This window comes from Coffea arabica, chromosome 4c, assembly GCF_036785885.1.
Source record: "Coffea arabica cultivar ET-39 chromosome 4c, Coffea Arabica ET-39 HiFi, whole genome shotgun sequence".
NCBI lineage: Eukaryota > Viridiplantae > Streptophyta > Magnoliopsida > Gentianales > Rubiaceae > Coffea > Coffea arabica.
Window position 1 is genome coordinate 9,984,277 of NC_092316.1, and position 18,980 is coordinate 10,003,256.

An 18,980-nucleotide genomic window follows, 5' to 3' on the forward strand; every position below is an offset into this window, starting at 1 on the left:
CTCACGAGATAAAAATATAGGGCATGGTTATCGATTAAATTTGACGGAATAGCCCGAAATCTAAACTTTAGATAATTCAGTAGCTAAAATCTGACTTTAATAATTCAGTGGACAAAACTCAACGATTTCAAAAGTTCATTGGCCATTCAGATAATTTGCTCAATATTGAATCTGTCATCCACTTTGGTAATTGTTGCTTTCTGTTGTTATTCACTAGATTTAAATTATTAACTTACTACTTTTCCATTATATGGCCTGAAAAAAAAAGGCATAAAGCATCAAATTACCATTTGGATATATGAAAAAGACTATATCGCCTTATCGCTTCAATTTTGTGCTCATGAGAACATAAAGCTATAAAATGGCATAGATATTCTTTATTGTAATTATTAGATTGGGCATTAGTGACTTTTTTTTAATGATGCAAAAGTGAATAGGATACGAAATTTGAACATATTAACCAGGTCTAGAATACGGCTTCAAATTTGAAATCACTTGGAAGATTAATCTTACAACCCCCAAAAACATGAAGATTCAATAGTGATGCAAGACATCCCAAGCAGCAGCCATCAAGTGCTCAATAATGGAACTTGACCCTAAACTTAGAATACTGATAAGTACCTAAATTAATAGGAAGCTTTATACCAAGAAGAATTTGCAGCTTCTTGATTTCATGGTGTTAAATGAATTGTGTGCCACATATTTTATGCAAATCGAAGAGTGTCTTGTTACGCATGAGTCAAAGTGAAAGTTTTTCAAAAAAGTCTAATAATTACGCAAAATACTAGAAAATATCAATTTATTTCAAGCTATTCAAAGAATTAAAAAATGAAATTGTTTTTTTTTTCACCAACCCTTCTCTCATTTTACGAATATAGCGTGGAAGGAAAATGGAATATTGGATGCCAATGCTGAAGAAATTATTGCTCTCTAAGTTAACAATTCGACATGATCCAAAAGACGATAAATAAGCTCTTGTCTCTTTTCTTTTTTTTTTTTTTTCTTTATTTTAACAAAAAGTTGAGACAAGAAAGTTGGAGAATGAGATATTAAGACTGAAAATGGGAAATAACATTCTTAGGAAAGTACCATCTATGCACTTCTTTCATATCTTTTGATTATCAAAACGATTAACAAGCCCACAGTGGTTTAAACCCAAAAAGAAAAAAATAAAGCCACCTTAGGATTCAATTTTTTTGCGAAATTGTCTGGGATTCAATCATTAAAAATGTGTTATCTTAGAATTCAAATTTATCACTTCCTAGTTATATTTGAGCTAGTAACATTAAAAGAGTACATCTATAAGAGAATTCTGCTGTAATACAACCAAGCCTAAATACAATTTATGGGGCTTAAACCATGGAGCGTGATCTTATGGGATAAAGTTGTTTTCTTTCTGGATAGTGAGATGTGGTTAATTTGTTTGTTTGTGCATTCTAGTAGTCCTAATTTTCAACAAATTAATTCTAAAATGGAAGGAGTAGAACAATTATTTGACTATTTTGTACCAAAGATAGGAAGTGCTTCGTGTTAGTCCAGACCAAAAAGGTTTTCTTGGATGTACGGGACAAGATGGCAAATTGGACCAAATGAGATAAATGTTTACAACACTGAGACAAAAAAAAAAGGGCCCATTTCGTGAGTTTGGCATCACAAATTTGGCAGAGAATTGTGTTAGAACATTTTGTAACCTCCCACGTCGCATTAATTTGATACACTTTTGCGTTTCTGTATTTTGTCAGTGCGACAATATTCCAAAAATCAAGTCCAACTATCTCAATTTTTGCACTTCCGACTAAGAAACAAGGAACAGGGTTGTGATGAATTAATCGAGTTACTCGACTTGAGTTCATGAGTAACTCGGTCAAGATACTTGATAAGGTAATCGAGTCGATTTTGAATAAGAAAAAAAAATCAAAATTCGAATACTTATCGGCTCTCTTATCAAATTTATAATATAAATTATTTATAATATAATTTATAATCATTTATTATAAAATTGTGAAATTTATTAAAAAAATTGATTGAGTTCAATTTGGTTAAGCTTGAGCTCGAATTCAAGCAAGATAAAATAACCTTGAACTCGAGGTCAATGTCAACTTTGAAGAACTCGATATCAATGAACTCGAGTTCGAGTTCGAATTCAAATATTTTTATTCGAATAGAATTCGATTCGACTCACTCTTCTTGATAGCAACTTTAATAAGGAAGCGTATGTATTCTCCATCGTATCTTAACGTAGTTGGACATACGCGCGCACACAGAATATAACAAGACATCAGAAATTAAAACAAAATTGCAAAAGTGAATATACGAATCGGAATTTTTCTTCAGGAATTTATGCTCCACAAAACATTCATAAAGCATACTAAAAGTTTATCACTTCAATTTTTCATTGATAGCAGAGAAAAAAATCACTTGGAAGAATCTTATAACCCACAGCACCAATCCAGATTCCACTGCAAAGCTTCCCCAAGCAACAGCTGTAAGGTACCCTCAGTAAAGCAAGTTGATCCTGCAATATACAGTACAAAAAGTAGAACAGTTGTTAAGACTTTAAATACTAAGAAAAGGCTACTTGACAGGCAAAAACAAAAAGACAAGCAAGAAGAAATTTTTTTTAAACACGCATGCAGTTTTTTTTTTCATCGTGTTAAATGCTTTGGATTTGACAATTTATGATATCTAGGTAGATGGATGAGTGTTTTGTCACGTATGAGTCCAAGTGACAAGTTTTGGAAAAAGTTTTTTTTTTTTTTGGAAAAATTTGGAAAAGTTTGTTAGCTACTACTTGTAAATATGAATTGGTTTGATGATGTCATTCCAAGAATTAATTTAAGGAGTGAAATTGATTTCACACTTTCAACAACCTTCTTCCGTTTGCTTAAAAAAAAAAATTCTTTCCTTCAAAAGGAATGAGCAGTGCTAAATAGAAATTTTTTATTTATATAATCCACATGTGTCTGCATTTCTTTTTACAGTATATGACTAATCCTGTTTGAGTTCCTTCAGGCCCCTTACGAGAGGAATCTCTCTCAACGTTGTCTTTTTCATTCTTGTGATTTTCGAATCCAAGACCTCATAATTAAAGAATGCAAGCCACTTCCGTTTACGCTAACATCATCCGTCGGTAAAGAGAACTTGCATAAGAGAGTGAGATTACTTTGAACAGTTGATGTCACGGGTAATGTTAATTTTTGGAATTTTAACACTACAAATTCTAGGGATGCTATTAGCATTCTTGATTTGATCGTCAGTAGCCGACCCAAGAAAGGGTTTGAAGCAAAAACAAACACGCTGACGATCACCTTTGGTTCTTGCCAAGCTGACGATATCCCGGACTCCTTTGCTGCAAGCAGGATCAGCTTGTCCCCCACTCCCAACAAAGAAGGCAGGTCACAAGACATTTGCACTTGCCCTCTACTGTAGAAACTCATAATCAACATGGACATGAGAACTACTAGTGCTACTCTTTTGATTAGTCCTGATGAGTTAGCCATAGTTGTGATTTCCATGGGATCAGTGATTTTGAGGAAACAAAACTTCTTGGGGCTCGTGGAGGTTTTTCGCTTGAGTTATTACATGGCATATAGCAATTTTGCCTAGTATTTTGTATAGGCAGATAGGCGATAGAATGGATGAGAAGGGATAGTATTTATTACATGGCTTGTCCATTAAAAAAGTCTTAATTTGGGATTCCAATTACTCAAATGTGTGAACAATTTATTGGCTAATCTAAGCTGTAAATTGTCTTTTTATCCTTTCTTGGCTGTATCATCCCCATGAACAAGCCAAGGGTCTCCAGAAAATATGGCATGTATAGACATATCATAAATGTGAATATTTTCCATAATCAATCTGTGAACAATATTATGTTAAGTGATGAATAACTTTCCATATATATGTATATACGAATTCATACATATATGCTTGAGATCTAACATATATAATACATAACATTTGGCATATTCTTTCACTGGTATTAATAATGATAAATTTTTACAATCCATTCAAGATTGCAAAGTGATGCAACGCATCTCAATTGTCCATCAAGCTCACTTCACCCTGCAATACAATTTTGCAGTTAGGCACATTAAGTATTTAATTAGAAAACATTGCAAAACTCAATATACAAATCAATCCTCCTCAAGAAGGTCACAACACGAAAGGAGGTGCATGAGCATTCAACGAGATAACTAGGAAGGGCTAGCTGCAGTCGTCCCCTTAAGACTTTAGAAAGTTTTCAAATAAGTACCACTTGAAAGTTCATCAGTTTCCCCCACCAAATTGTAAAGATGTTTTAATTGTATTGATTATGGAATGATTTATACGTGATAATTTTTGGCCCTGATATTAGAAGCTCTGCATTCATTTATGAAGACTATAACCATTTTCTTTTTTCTTTCTTGGCTTTTCTATTTTCATACGCTCAAACCTGTAAACTCTGATGTCGAAATCTGTACAATATATAAAGCAAGAGGAGCTCTACATGGCATCAACACAATTTAATTTGTCATCTTTTAAACATCCATTTATACCCTTAAACTTATCAATAGAAAAACACACTTCCAAGAGGAAGACGATTTATCCCTAGCTAGTACATATTCAGTTCTACGTTTCTAACACTTTCTGAAACACTTTAGAACTGCAAAATTGGTATGCACTGCCTAAACTTATTCAATGAATACCATTTGTATCTAAAAAAAATTGCCATCGTGGAAAATTTCATCCTTCGATAAGTACCCATGTTCTAAAAAACCTTCCACACTTTTTTGTAATTTCTTCTTCATGTTTTTTTCGTCATCTTGTACAATTAAAAAGTTTTTTTTTTCGTAAATTTCAATACAGTAGAATTGTATGCCTAGAACACTAGTGATTATAGTGGGAAATATAGAGATTAAAGAGTGTGCAAGATAGAGCATTACTTTGAGCAGTCGATGTTGCGAGAAATCTTGTATGGGATATTAACACCACACAGATGAGGGATTTGTGCAGCATTCTTGAGCTGACCATCAGTAGCACTCTGAGCAACAGATTTCAAGCAAGAACAAATGCTCTGGCGATCAGTTTTAGTCTTAGCCAGGCTGAGTAGAGTCTTAATCCCACTACAGCAAGCAGGTGCAACTTTTCCTCCATTCAGGACGAAGCTAAGGCATGGAAACAGGTCGTTGTCAACAGTGTCACAGGAGATTTGTGCTTGCCCTCCATGGGAGAAACTCATGATAAGCATGGATACGAACATTACAAGAGTCCCTAGTTTGAGGAGTCCTGATGAATTAGCCATACTTGAGTTTGCCTTCAAAGTAAGAATGGTGAAGAAAGAAACTGATCTTTTCTTCTGGACCTGGATTTTTACACTTGGGTTGCTATACAGACTATAGCAGTTTGAATACAATTTATAGAGGTGACCAGCCAATAGAATGTGATGCGTTGGGGTAGAAATTGTTTCCTTTTTGATAGTGATGTGTGGTGTGTACCTTAAACAATGAACAATTATTTGGACTATCTATCTGGTAGCATTTCACAGGAAGTTCTTCTTCTTCTTTCAAGTAAAGGCATCAAATTATATGAGAGAAAATCTAGATTGGTTGTTAAGATATTAGTCATAGCCGTAGTTTTGAAACTAAAACTTTGCTGGGATATAGAGGACTAGTCGCGGAAGATAAAGAAGAAAGTTTGGCTTAATTTTTAAGGCAGTTATACTTCCCTGGATGAGGGGCTAATGTAGCAACTGTGGCATCACGAAATTGGGTAGAGAATGTGCTATTATAACATTTTGTAACATTCCAAATAGACCATTCGATCGTTAGGCAGAAAAAAAAAATTTTCTTCTAAATATTCTTTTTACACATTTTTCAATCACCTTTTAACCTTACATTTATCACATCCTACTATCGTAATTTTTTCCCAAAACATCCCCTAAATATGCAATCCAAGTGGGCTTTTTTCTTTTTTTTTTTTTTTTTTTTTTTCTAATATGTTAGTAAGACACCATTTCAAAATAGTTTACAGAGTCCAACCATCTTAATCATTGCATTTTTTAGCAGTATCAAGGAAGCTGATTTAATTAATCAGCCAATAAATAAGTTCCCAAAGTACAAAAGACACCAGATACAGAAAAAGATCAACATTACTTAGCTATCAAGTGAAAGGGTTGTATAGCCTCTTGGCTGTTGTTAAACGGCAAAGTTGCCTTGCCAGACCGCATAAAATGAAACTTCGTTCTACTTAGGATGTATCGCCCCTTCGCTGTTGTTAAACAGCAAAGTTGCCTTGCTAGATCACATAAACTAAAACTTCGTTCTACTAACTGATGCAGCTGTTAGACAAGAACGTTAGAACCCATGTCCAAACAATCATCAACTTTCGCATTTGTTGCTTTTTTTTTGGTTCTAAATTAATACACTTGGATTGGAGAGTTTCCTACCAACCAGTGAAGTCTATGTTAACAAACTCAAAAATAACCCCAAAAGCATTATTACCCCAAAAACATTAATTATATACAAGTTCAAAGATACCTAATAAATAAATAAAAACCAACACCCTCTTTTCTCTTCTACCCACCACCTCCCACCTCCCACCAGCCACCACACGTCACCATCGCCACCTCCTTGCCTTCCTCCTTTTTGCACTGCCGTCATCCCCTCAAAAATACTTATAGAAAAGCTTTTGAAAAACACCCAATCTATATGGAGCTACCACATTCACACGTAGACCCCTTATCCGGGGTTACTCGATTTTTAAGGAGAAAAAAAAAATGAGTTGTATCAATAATGTAGCGCTAAATAATAGTTTTGTGCGAGTTAATAAACGAAGTGAAAATCAAGATCACCGACTTGTCTTTTGTTACCAAAAGTCAATGGTCAGGACTCATCAGAGTTTTCCAGAGTGCCGTTTGAAACAGGGAATCAGAGGACGGCAGTCGGACGGCAGCAGATGTGGACTTGTATGAAGCTGACTGCTACGTATCTAATCCACCAATCATTTTAACGTGGTTGTCGACAACAGAGCAAGCAAATTCATCCATACCATGTTGTTAAACAAGCCATTTCTTTCAACGCAAATGGTCAATGAAGTTCATTATCACTAGTATATGGAATCTTTATACTTTTAGCCTAGCAAAAACAGATGCAGGACTAAATAGAATGAGTTGGGCAGTGTATTTAATTGTCAAAAAGCAACATCCAATGGCAGTAATTAATTGGTGGTTAGATTTTATTTAAAACTTCATCACCAGGCACTAACATTTTCCGTAGAAATTTAGAAAAATGTGTTTAAATATTGTAATATTGTGTACCAGATCTATTTTCGTCTACGTTCGAGTACTTGAATCACTTAAGGATCAAAATTTAGGCACCAAATTTTACTCTTCCAAGAATCAAGGAATGACATTGGTTCTTCATTTTCACCAACCTTGTTCCCTTTTAGGGAATTTACTTGGTTTTAGTTTAATACGAGCTGATTAATTATTGAATATGTAGCCAAAATTGAAAAAGAAAAAAGAAAAGCATTGAAATTGCCAAATCCTTAATCTTGATTCCTGTATAGAATCTTTGCCACCATCATTAATTATAGCGTTATGACTGTTCCCTGGCAAATGTAAAAGTACAATGAAACACGAAATGAACTTCAATTCGAGAACGTATACATCATTATTTAACTACAAATTGTACAAAGTTAGCAGAGAAGCCATAAACAGAACTAGTTTTTTATTTAATTTTTCATAAGCTACCAAAATGGGGTATACACTCTTTCATTTCACATTAACATGGCTGCAAATCAGACATTTAAAACCAAAAAAAAAAAAAAGAAAAAAGCAAGAGTGAATAAGAGAGCAAAAGTGAGTAAATAAATCGGACATTGCTTCACAAATTTATGTTCTAGGGAACATATATAAGGCACGGAATAACACATTCCTTCATATATAATTGTCCATAAGTGACAGAAACGGAAATCGCTTGGAAAATATTACAACCCATAAAACCATTCAAATTAAAACATTAATACGAGACATCCCCACCAACGTGTAGCCATCAAGTGCTCAGTAATAAATTGAGTTCACCCTGCAGTACAGAATTGGAAAGAATAGAAGGATTAATAACTTGATTAGCAAACTTGCTAGTACTAAATAGGATTAATCTTTTCTACCATGTATACATTATTAGTAGTTGATGAATGATAACTGTTTAATGATTGAATTTGAAATTCAATTTTTACACATATATATCATGAATCTAACAAGTGATAGTATATACATTATGAATGTACATAAAATTTACGCTACTAAATATTCCTCCCCTTACATCTTTTAATACTTTTTTTTTTGGTTGCCTGCCACGGTATCCAGGGCTTTGCCCTGACTAATCCGTTGGTCGACCCGGGTCGCACACCTGGCTGTAGTGGGTGAGTCTCCCAACAAGGGTAATCAATATATAGGAAAACTTTGCTTGATGAGTGGCTAATCAATATATAGGAAAACTTTTTGGCTGCGCACATATGCATTGGGGATCCACGAACATTGTGTATATCGATCAATGCAATGTTACGTATGAGTCCAAGGGAGGCTCTTAGCCAAGAAATCAGAGATGCACAAATATTCAATACATGGCATGTGTGGTCATTTTAGGAATCCAATAATTTTATGTGAAGGACAATTAATTGATATTGTCGGCCAAATTAGATGCTTCAATTAATCAAAGACTAATCCGCTTCTTAGGCCACGAAACAATGTCTAGAACAGTAAAAAAAAAACTTTATAATGATCTGCTAATGATTATGTGGGAAGTCATGAATCCACTCCAGTTTTAATCCATTTACTCCATTCCCATGTTTTCAGTATTAAAATGATTACAGAGCAAACTATAGCGGATAAATGCAATAGAAATAAAAATCAATCATCTCAATCATAGAAATATAAATCAATAGTGAATAGAAATAAATGCATGGGAAAGGATTTATCACTTTGCTAGTCATACGTATAAGAGATAGAAGATTACTTTGAGCAGTCCATATTACGAGTAATGTTGACCGGAAGTTTAACACCACATAGTCCAGGAATAGCAGCAGCATTCTTGATTTGACCATCAGTTGCATTTGACAAAAAAGACTTCAGACAAGAACAGACATTTTGCCGATCAGGTTTGGTCTTAGCTGAGTTGATGAGAGTCTTAATACCACTGCAGCAAGCAGGATCAACTGTTCCCCCATTCATAATATAGCTCAGGCATGGATAGAGGTCAGTGGACACTGTACTACAAGGGATTTGTGCTTGCCCTCCAGAGGAGAAACTCATGATCAACATGGCCATGAAAACTACCAGTGTTACTTGTTTGTTGAGTGCTGATGAATTAGCCATAGTTGTGTCGGGATTGCAAATTTTGAGAATAGGAACTGTTTGATCTTTTTTTGGGACTTTGGAGGGTTTTCACTTGAGTTTTGTTATAGGGTCTATAGCAATTTTGCTAGCTTTTTTATAGAGGTGAAGAGGGCAAGGAATGAGATGAGAGGGGATAGATTTTGCTTTGTAGATGCTAACTTTGTGGCTAGTTCAATTTCTCTGGACGGTGATCAAAGGTTTGAACAATTAATTGGACAATTTGGTAACCATCATTAGGAATATGGGAATGGAATCATGTTCTACTCAATATTTAGGACAAAATACTGGAATATTAAAGACAGAAAACTTACAAATGTATAGCAGCAGAAGTTGCCTGATTGGATAAGAATGGACTTTAATCAGCTAAAAGTTCTAGCACCTGTTCGTAAACGGCCAATTCGACTTGCCGGATTGGATTGAAATGCTAAAAAATGTCCTCAAATTCAACCTTACGCTGCGGTTTTGATTGAAATAGTGGTGCAGGAAATCTAGTTTAAACAGCATATCGTACTTGGGCCTGTTGGAGCACCTATTTTTTGTTTGTCAATTTTAATTTTTATACCATATAATCTATTAGGCCCAGGAATTAAAGGTTTCGAATTCGAGTATAACTAAATGTGGATTCAATTTTAGTGTATGTTTGGTACTTATTTCATTATGATTTAATTGTGATGTTGCTTCTGATATTACCGGATTAATTATATTATTTCTACCTTTCTAGACTAATTTTCATTTATTAACTTTAGTTTCTCCGAAGGGGTTTATACAACCAAAATTATTTACATATTTTGCCAATCAAATCTGTTGAAGTAATACTTCTTCTTATAGTTTTTACTTGATTCTTAAACACTATGAGTAATTTATACAATTCTGGAAAATTTAAAGTGTCTTGGAAAAGGTAAGGAACAAAATGCATAATCCTTGGATGTGAATAGACTTGAATTTCCTTTCAAGAAGTACGTTTCAAGTATTGTGAAATATCAAAGAGTAGATAAAACGAAGTACATATATATGACATTGTTTAGATTATCATGAAATAAAAAAATTAAAAAAGCGTTAAACATTTTTTGCCAACTTTATTGTTTATTGCATGTATTGTGATTTCGTCCTCGCAGTGATGTCTATGAGATATTCCCTTGTCTGGATTTATATTCGGGAATATCCATTGCAACAGATTTATACATGCATGCGCGCGCACACGCACACACATACGCTCGTAAGCCGATTCAGTCAAAACTCAACTCGAGTTTGGTCAATATTCAAACTCTAGTTCAAAGAAAATTTTTATATATGCATACTTACATACATATACATATATAAAATTTTTATTTTGATAGTAAAATTACATAAATATCCATAATATTTTATTATTTGTTAACAAAAAATTACTATTTTATTTATTTTTAAAAAAATAAAAATTATTTTTATTTTTATTTTTTTAGGCTCGAACTCGGCTTGAATTTGAGGTCGAGTCTCAAGTTTGGTAAAATTGAGTCGAGAGTCAACTCAATTAGATCAAAATTCGACTCGATTCATTTGCAACTCTGCTTCTAACCATTATGGATCTAACAATTGCTGTGTCTTAGCTAGCTAATGAGGTGGGAAACTCCAATGTTATTAAATGTTACAATAGAGTTTCATTTTTTTTTTTTTTTTGTGAAATACAATTAGAATGATGACCATGTAAGGGTATTTGGTCCTTTTAATCTTTTGGTACAACTTAAGAGACACAAAAATAATTGCGTTATTGTGTGCATGATCCACATCCAGTTTATGTCAGTCCTTCAAAGTTTGTGCCTTCCCATACTCCAAATTCTGCACCACAAATGTTAATATCCAATTACTGTTTTCTTTCAAAAGAAATCACTACTTAGAATGTGTAAAAAGGGCAAATTGCTAACATAGTTTATGGAAAATTTATGCTACACCATTCTTGTATATCAAGCATATTGACATGCATCTTTGCTTCATTTATTAGCCAAAATAATGCTAAAATACTGGTGGAAACAAAAAATTGTGCACAAATCACAAAGTTGTTTGTCTGCAAGGAAAGTTGTTAAAATAACAAATCATCATAAAAGATTCTTTTTTTGGGCAAACAATTAGACATGTGAATTCCATCTAGGTTCTGTTGAGTAGGATCAACCAATAACATAACACCTATTGATATTACCCTGCAGAAAAACACTGAAAAAACACCTCAGTACAGAATCTCAATTTCTTTCAAGCCATCCAGTATCAGAATCATAGATGAATGCCTCATCTTTCATTTTCACCTTCCAAGACTTTGGATTCATGTTAGAATATGCTCCAAAGCCGCCACATCCCCTTGCATGTAATTTTACTGAACGTCGTAGCAGATCAATTGAGTACCTTAAACTGTCCATGGCTCCACCAGAATTGTACATGTCAAGCAATCCAATTGGAGCAAAATGAATCTTTCCATCAATGACCTGTTCCAAATTCGAATTACCATCTTGAGATTTTAGTAAGTAGTGCAGAAAAGCTACTGAAATGAGCCAAATGCAGGCTCAAAACTTTCATTGGCAGACATAACATGCTTGCCTGAATAGGACAGATGGTGTAGATTTCATACTTTAGGACACCAAGAGGTATCTTGAGGTTTTCTTTCTTCGACAATGTGTGAAGAACTCCTGAAGATAGGATATGACATGGTTATATATGTGAAGTTTTAGATTAAAAATCTAGAATTGGGGGGCTGAAAGCTAAATTATGGGGCCTCAAAGCTAACCAGAACTGAATGTAGATACAGTACAGATTCCATGCCAGTTTTCACCAGCTACATCTGCTAGTAATTCAACATCTTCTAGAAATATATTGATCTGTTTTAAAGATGCTATAGATATCTTACTTGGAAGATATCCCAGTCCACAGCTACAATTTCCCCTTCAAACAGCCTATTAAAAGCAACAGCTGCAATCTGTACCTTCTTGCCATCAACATGACTAAAAGTTCCTTTGTGCTTGGACAATATTCTACACCAATAACAAGGGCTCAATTAGGCCTAAAGTAACGAGAATGGAAGTTCTGAAGCAGAATTCATTACCATAGCAAATGGAAATGCACTAGAATGATACTAAATTGGCTGATGAAGAAGCAAAGACTCTTAACTGAACCACACTTGATAGAATTTTTTATCAGCTCACATGGGTTCACCCCTGAATTTATGAAGAGTGCTTCCTTGACTTCACAGGTCTGAACATTTGGATCCCCAGGTGCATTTGAAAAATGAAAATTAAGGGTATGAAAGTTGCTCAAACAATTATGCAGTTTGCTGCATAAACTAAGCACTTTCTACACACAGCTGCAGCTGATTGTCAGAAGATCCTTGCAAGCTAGTCCTAAATTGTCCATCCAGAGCAGGTAGGAACAAAGCATGGAAAGTTCCTTTAGAAGATGGCTCAGAAACTTCATCATGGATGACAGTCTTTTCAGTGCCCTCCAAGAGAAGCACCTGAGTTTCCACAGGAACCTTACCACCTGATTTCCAAAACTAGGTATCATCCACCAGATTTTGAATCTGACATTGCACAAAAATCTGTATCCACTGCAAAGAACATGAAATTATGTAAACTAAAGCACAGAACATCACTGCTTTTGATCAACTTGTAGCCGTAAGTACTAATACAGAATATACTCACTCAAGAACACCAAGATTGAAAACACGGCGAGATTTCAGGCTTGTGGAACTAGGCCCATTGAAAATTGATTCACCACTTGCTGGAGAACTAACAATATTTTCAGGTACTCCAGACAACATGGTTTTTCCTTTAACTGTAAACATGTCGAGGTTTTTCTACGGTATCTAATCCTGTCGATCGAGGTTTCAGTTAGTAAATCTGATCTGGGAAAAGTTCAGTTAACATTGTCGCAGGTAGATCCATAACCTTACCTGATTATTGAAGAAAAAAGCATTGGAACCCTGGATAAAGAATATAATTGATGTAACAACTAACAAGCAGGGCAATGCATGGTACTGCATCGAAAGATGCCTAGATAGCCATAAATTATGGAGCATTTGTCAAATTTTGTTCACGGTTGTACTTAAATCCATGCCATATATTCAATATTCTTTCAAGAAACTACAACTACTTGTGCCTTTTCATTTCAAGAATGTTTCGTAATAACTGTACATATTGATTTGAAAAGGGATTTCAAAAAACTACTTGGAAGTGAATATATTAGCAACTTCAGCATTACTTTAAGCAAAATAACGACATTCATTGAAAAAACAAAAGCACAAAAGGGGAAAAAACCAAAATGTTCAAAAGAAAAATATTTGATGTAATATGTGCTCGGTGGTTTTTCTATTTTATCAGAACAGCCCAAAAGTTATACAGTTACAAGAAAATTACAATTTTTGTCTCTAATGTTTTAGGCGTGGACTAAAATGGTTTAGCCTCTTATGTTTGGAAATGAGCCAATATGGTCCTTTACAATTTGTACAGAACTAATCTGTTGAGAAATGCAGATCAAATCCAGCCAAAAATACATTAGTACTCAATTTCAAGGTCCCTCAAATTGCAGCCGCCTTGAAGGTCTATAATCAATAATCCATTCTCATGATTATACCAGAATTTCTCCTCTTCTATGTCCATCTTGCAACAACTTGGTTTCGTACTTGAGTAAGCTCCAAATCTTCCACAGCCTCGAACCCTGATCTTTAATGTGCCTGAAAGATCCTTGGAGATCCACATTATGTCTTCAATGGCTCCGCCAGAATTATACATGTCAATTAAACCAAGTGGTGCAAATTCAAGGGTTTCATTGAATACCTGTTTCACGTAATAACAAAGTCAATAATGTTAGGCTCACGTTCGTAAAAAATTGCAGGGAAAAAATACTCTTGAGAAGTATACTAACCCTGACTGGAGAGATTGTAAATATTTCGCATTTTAGCACATCCAAAGACACTTGAAACCTTTTGTTCTTTGGCACTATGGAAAGATTTCCTGCAATATTAGTTGGCTTAAACATTAGACACATATTTGCCCTGGAAGTTGGCAATTGACTAGGATGATGAAAAGCAAGCTGACCTGAATTAAATGCATACACTGCAGAGTCTCCATTCCAATTTTTTCCAACAATCTCATCGAGGAATTCGACATCACTAGGCCTTGCATGGCTTGATATCAAAGAATCTTGTGAATGTTTGATCGGCAAATCGTGCACAGCTTCTTTTAAGGGCCAACTTCCTGCTCCTTGACAGTTGAAAATTCCAAGAACTCCTGTTAGCTTATTCAAGTTCCATATCTTCAGCAAGCTGTGGAGTAATCAGACAGAAATTGTTAGTTGATGATGAAATCATTATTTTACCAATTTCTCAAACTCTTCCAATTCAAAGAAACAATGAAAAGAGTAATAGTCAGCGAATCACCTCTTTCCGTCCATAACTGGATCGACAAATAAGCAGTCACGAGTTGGTCTGCCAGCATATCTAGCTCTCAACACAGATCCATCAGGCAAGACAAGTTTCTTGAGGATCTTGATATCATGCTTCCCTGGCTTGTCGCTGTAGAAGTCTTATTTAGTTTGCTTCTAATGGAAAATCCTACAATTAGATAATGGATGTAAATGAGAATGTATCTGATTTTGGTTTACCTTACATACACTGCACAACCGCCAATCGCTCTTGCTGCTCCATGGAACTCGGCAGTAGTATGGTTGCTCTGAATGGAGGATATAAAAGCAGTCGGTCATATGAACTCAAATCATCAACAAGCAAAACTACAAGACTGGTATTGCGTGTGTCAATGGAGCTAAACAGAATAGAGGTTCAACCATATTGTCGTAAGCCTAGAATGTTTAGCAAAAACTTGAAAGATTAACTTAGAAAACTCACATGAAACATGTCCCAATCAGGTACTACTATCTCCCCTAGAAGCAGACTGTTAAAAGAAACTGTTGCTATATGCAAAGTCTGAAATGCTGGTTCATTTGGCATGAAGTCCTCTGAGGCTCTTGCTGTGGCACTTTTCTTTGAGCTGGGAATAGATTGAAGAATCAGAACCAACAGTAAAATTTTGGTGAGTTTTCAAGTAGGCATCATATAGTGGCTATTGACGAACCTGTAAATAGAATCAGAATTGTGACACATGCAGCAGATTAAGTTATTGTCTCTGAAGTTCTTGTCAATGGATTCGTCAAGAGCTCCAAGATACTTTCTGGTAATTGCTACTCGCCCACCATGTCCAGAACCTAATGTTGCAATCACATTTTGAACATCAACCTTTACACCGTCTACTCCACTATTTGCAAGATAACTATGGAGGTCATTGTAGAAGTCATAGATTTTCTCAGGATCTATTGTCCCAACACCATATTTTTCCAAGCTGTCCATGGCTATATCTCTCAAGTTTCCTAAGTTTCCAGGAGATTGAACTGGATATTCAATCTTGGGATTGTGTTCCTTTAGTGTTTCGGATGAAGGAAGGAGTCCACCCCAGTAACCAGCTAATGCATGCCACATGTAAACGTATCTGCATCAAGCAATAATTATTGAACTCCAGAAATACTTCAAAACTAAAGACTCATACTGTTAAAGAAACATAACAGAAATAGATATGTATGGTGATTTCTGGGACAGTACTTCAAACCACATCTCTTCTTGACGGTTCCTATAAAGTCCCTGAGGTTGGTTTCTGAACCATCTGGTCCATAGCTCTTAAATTTACTATTTTCCTTGATATCCACCAGCCTTGTAGCAAATCTGTAATCAATGAATGAGCTTAAAAGTGCTACCTTGATATAATTGATGGTGAATTTAGCAATAATTATTCATACTCAGAAGCCTTACTGCGTTCCTTCAACAAAGGGTTGCCCTTCCTTTTGAAATTCATTTGCTGTCTCTTGCCATCCATCATCGATTATCAGGAATTTTGGAGAGCAGCCAGCTTCTGAGAAACTGATTAATATGAAATGAGAGTTATGGCTTTAAGAGTAAAACGGTTCCAGGAATGTCCAGTTCAAGAAAATGTCTAAATGCTTGAATTAGTAGATAATCAAACCTTTTAAGACCCTCCAAAATTCCATCTGGATCCACTTTAGTATAAAAAGCATCCCATGTACACCATCCAAACCAGTCCAAGTGTGCAGGAGTCTGTGAACAGGAGCACAAAGACACCTTAATCTTTCCGTTCCCTAGATTGCAAACTAAGATTCTTCTTAGTATTTAATTAACTCTTCACCTTCTTGTTCTCAATGTGATGAAATGTACCCTTGTGCTTTGCCAAGAGTCTGCATCAACAGAGTTTGAAAAATATCAGCATTGAAGATCAACGAATAAAAAATTGGCATATTTCCATCAACAGCTCATTGAGTTGAAGCATACTTGATGGAGTCCTTGATGAGTTCGAATGGATTGTCCCCTGCATTGAGAAAAACTGCTTCCAACGCTTGAGAAGTTCGGACACTCGGATCACCTTAAAAAAGTTATAAGGAAGAACAGGTTTCAAACAGACTGAAAAATAATTGTGGAACTAATCAAGAAATTGAAACAGCGTGGTGTTAAATGAAGCAAGCTAACCACTTTCAACGCAGAGTTGGAGCTCATTAGAGGCTGTCCCTTGCAGACTTGCCCTAAAAGATCCATCCAATACAGGTAACAACAAAATATAGAACTTATTTTCATCAGGAGCATCAAAAGAGTCCTCATCAACAAGAGCAGAATCTTCTCTTGCTTCCAAGAGAAGCATTTGAGTTTCCATTGGTATCTCTCTTCCAGATTTTCCAACACGAGGTATCATCCACCATATCTTTGCGATAAACAGACACAAGAATTGGTAATCCCTGGAATGCCAGACAAGTAAATGAGACTATCACGTAATGGAAAAGGTTGACAAGATGACATATTTAATCCTTATAAATCATAATGAATTTTACATCTACATTTTCATAACGCAACAGTTTTCTTATTTACTTGTCAAAAAGGGCTCAGACTTTGTTGCAATTCTAATCAATAGTATTTGCAACAGAATATTGCTCTATACTCCTGCAATTTAAAAACCCAATTGACCGTAATCAGACAAATACTTACTCGAGAACTCCAAGACCAAAAACATGGCGAGATGCTGCATTTTCTGATGTTGCACCCAAGAAGGCTGATCCTGCTTTCCCTGGTGTAATAACAACATTATCTGGAATTCCTGTCAAAATAATCTTCCCACGGACGACAAGGCGTCCATTTGTAATAGATGGAACAGCCGTTATTGTCATCTTGCTGGTGATTTCTGACCACTTTGCAGCTTAACCTGACCAATAATTGATCAAAAGAGGCTCAATAGTTAATACCATTCAAGACTCTCGTACTTCAAAACAGTTAAACTGTGAATAAAGTTCAAAGGTAACGTAGAAAACCAAGAAGCAAATGAACAAGAAACCTTGGAAAGATGAACAAACGTGAGAAGCAATATTGCAATGCTGATAAATAAATCCCACCCCAGTGATAAAAAATTGCTTCAAGTATGTGAAAAGCAAATTTCAGCTAAAATACGTGAGCTACTTTGATTGATACCTATACAAGCTTTGCTTGATCTTCAATCAAGAAGCGAATGAGAATTTGAACAAGGATTTGAAGTCCTTGACCTTATATTTCTACACACGGGATAACAATGCCCAAAACAACAAGAAAAAGCCAAATATAAGTAGCTGGTTTCCTGAATTGCTTTGAAAGATTGGCATGGAAATAAATATTAGATCTTGTATGATGATTTGGTACCAATCCTAGCAGGAATGACACGGACCTGAGTCATCTTCCATTGTATCACTTCTGGATGAACTTTGGCGTGTTAAGGTTGTAACTTAGTCCATCAATTACGCGTATTCATTAGCATTGGCGGCTAATCATAGTTTGAATCTAGAAGAATTAACATGGAATTGGTAAGGGGAGAATCCAATTCAATTAATCATTCAAGAAGTTTGAAGATTCCTTCTTTATTTATTTATGTTTATTAATCACCACAGTTAAAAAAAAAAAAAAAAATTCAAACAGAATAAAAGAACCATAAAATGAAAAGGGCAAAAAAATTCAACCCACAATCAAATGCTGAAAAAAGAAACTAACTAATAGTCAACCAACCTGCCAAAAATGAAAATTAGATATGGGCTGCAATGGACCCATATGACTAGATCTAACGTTGACTGTTGACACATTAGGCTAAAGAAGAAAAAATAAGGACAAATTTGGTTTAAATATTGTAGCACCAAAATTAGGAATTAAGCTTCTGAAACCCTCGGCAAAACTGCTTCATGTCCAAAATCTAATCAAATACAGATGATCCTTCGACAACCCAAAATTACATATAGTGTTCCTTGTTTAGCTGTGGCTTTTTTAGGGTCAAAAATGGCCTTCAATTCAATTCAAGATTCACCTTTTCTGCATCGATTTAATCCAGGAGTAATGGAGATGGAAGATCTGCAAAACTTAGTTTGATCCGTCTTGCCCAAATTTTGGTCTTTAGTGGTGTGTAAGATGCATGGTTAGAATAAAACACAAAAAGGATCAGATGTGGAAGGAAAATTTAAAGATAGAAATTAAAAATAAAAAAAAAAAAAAAGAAGCAGCCGAGAGGGCTTGTTTATCATT

The 18,980-nt window shown here is 35.1% G+C and overlaps 2 protein-coding genes and 1 long non-coding RNA gene across 6 annotated transcripts; all 3 read right to left on the reverse strand.

The window, feature by feature from the left end:
- Window positions 1-4,921: 4,921 nt before the first annotated feature.
- LOC113738371 (non-specific lipid-transfer protein 1) lies at window positions 4,922-5,284 on the reverse strand. The gene has a single exon (XM_027265545.2). It carries the CDS (start codon window positions 5,282-5,284, stop codon window positions 4,922-4,924), a length of 363 nt encoding a protein of 120 aa, XP_027121346.2.
- A 2,543-nt stretch (window positions 5,285-7,827) lies between these two features.
- LOC113738481 (uncharacterized) lies at window positions 7,828-9,881 on the reverse strand. Of its 2 annotated transcripts, XR_011812725.1 has the most exons (3): window positions 9,688-9,702; window positions 8,997-9,556; window positions 7,828-8,063 (listed from the first exon to the last, which is right to left on the reverse strand). It is a non-coding gene; the product is annotated as an uncharacterized lncRNA (long non-coding RNA). The 2 variants fall into 2 exon arrangements; XR_011812724.1 differs by having other exon boundaries at window positions 8,997-9,881.
- A 3,794-nt stretch (window positions 9,882-13,675) lies between these two features.
- On the reverse strand, window positions 13,676-18,909 carry LOC113738810 (probable galactinol--sucrose galactosyltransferase 2). 3 transcript variants are annotated; one of them, XM_072045977.1, is made up of 15 exons: window positions 18,766-18,909; window positions 17,433-17,646; window positions 16,923-17,185; window positions 16,728-16,818; window positions 16,585-16,633; window positions 16,405-16,496; window positions 16,194-16,301; window positions 15,987-16,106; window positions 15,466-15,876; window positions 15,240-15,381; window positions 14,999-15,066; window positions 14,775-14,909; window positions 14,434-14,660; window positions 14,261-14,349; window positions 13,676-14,172 (listed from the first exon to the last, which is right to left on the reverse strand). In XM_072045977.1, the coding sequence occupies exons 2-15, from the start codon at window positions 17,609-17,611 to the stop codon at window positions 13,891-13,893; spliced, it is 2,256 nt and encodes a 751-aa protein (XP_071902078.1). In that variant the 5' UTR covers window positions 17,612-17,646; window positions 18,766-18,909; the 3' UTR covers window positions 13,676-13,890. The 3 variants fall into 3 exon arrangements, with proteins under 3 accessions (XP_071902078.1, XP_027121881.1, XP_071902077.1); XM_027266080.2 differs by lacking the exon at window positions 18,766-18,909 and adding an exon at window positions 17,910-18,062; XM_072045976.1 differs by lacking the exon at window positions 18,766-18,909 and adding an exon at window positions 17,776-18,051.
- Between the last annotated feature and the right edge of the window lie 71 nt (window positions 18,910-18,980).

What these genes read in the sequence shown, in the direction of transcription:
- LOC113738810 (XM_072045977.1), bottom strand. Translation starts at nt 17,611, where the DNA reads ATGACAATAACGGCTGTTCCATCTATTACAAATGGACGCCTTGTCGTC. An exon ending in CCCTTTGTTGAAGGAACGCA is followed by an intron (nt 16,107 to 16,193) that starts GTAAGGCTTCTG and finishes CATTGATTACAG; the next exon opens with ATTTGCTACAAGGCTGGTGG. An exon ending in AAGAAGAGATGTGGTTTGAA is followed by an intron (nt 15,877 to 15,986) that starts GTACTGTCCCAG and finishes TGCTTGATGCAG; the next exon opens with ATACGTTTACATGTGGCATG.
- LOC113738371 (XM_027265545.2), bottom strand. Translation starts at nt 5,284, where the DNA reads ATGGCTAATTCATCAGGACTCCTCAAACTAGGGACTCTTGTAATGTTC.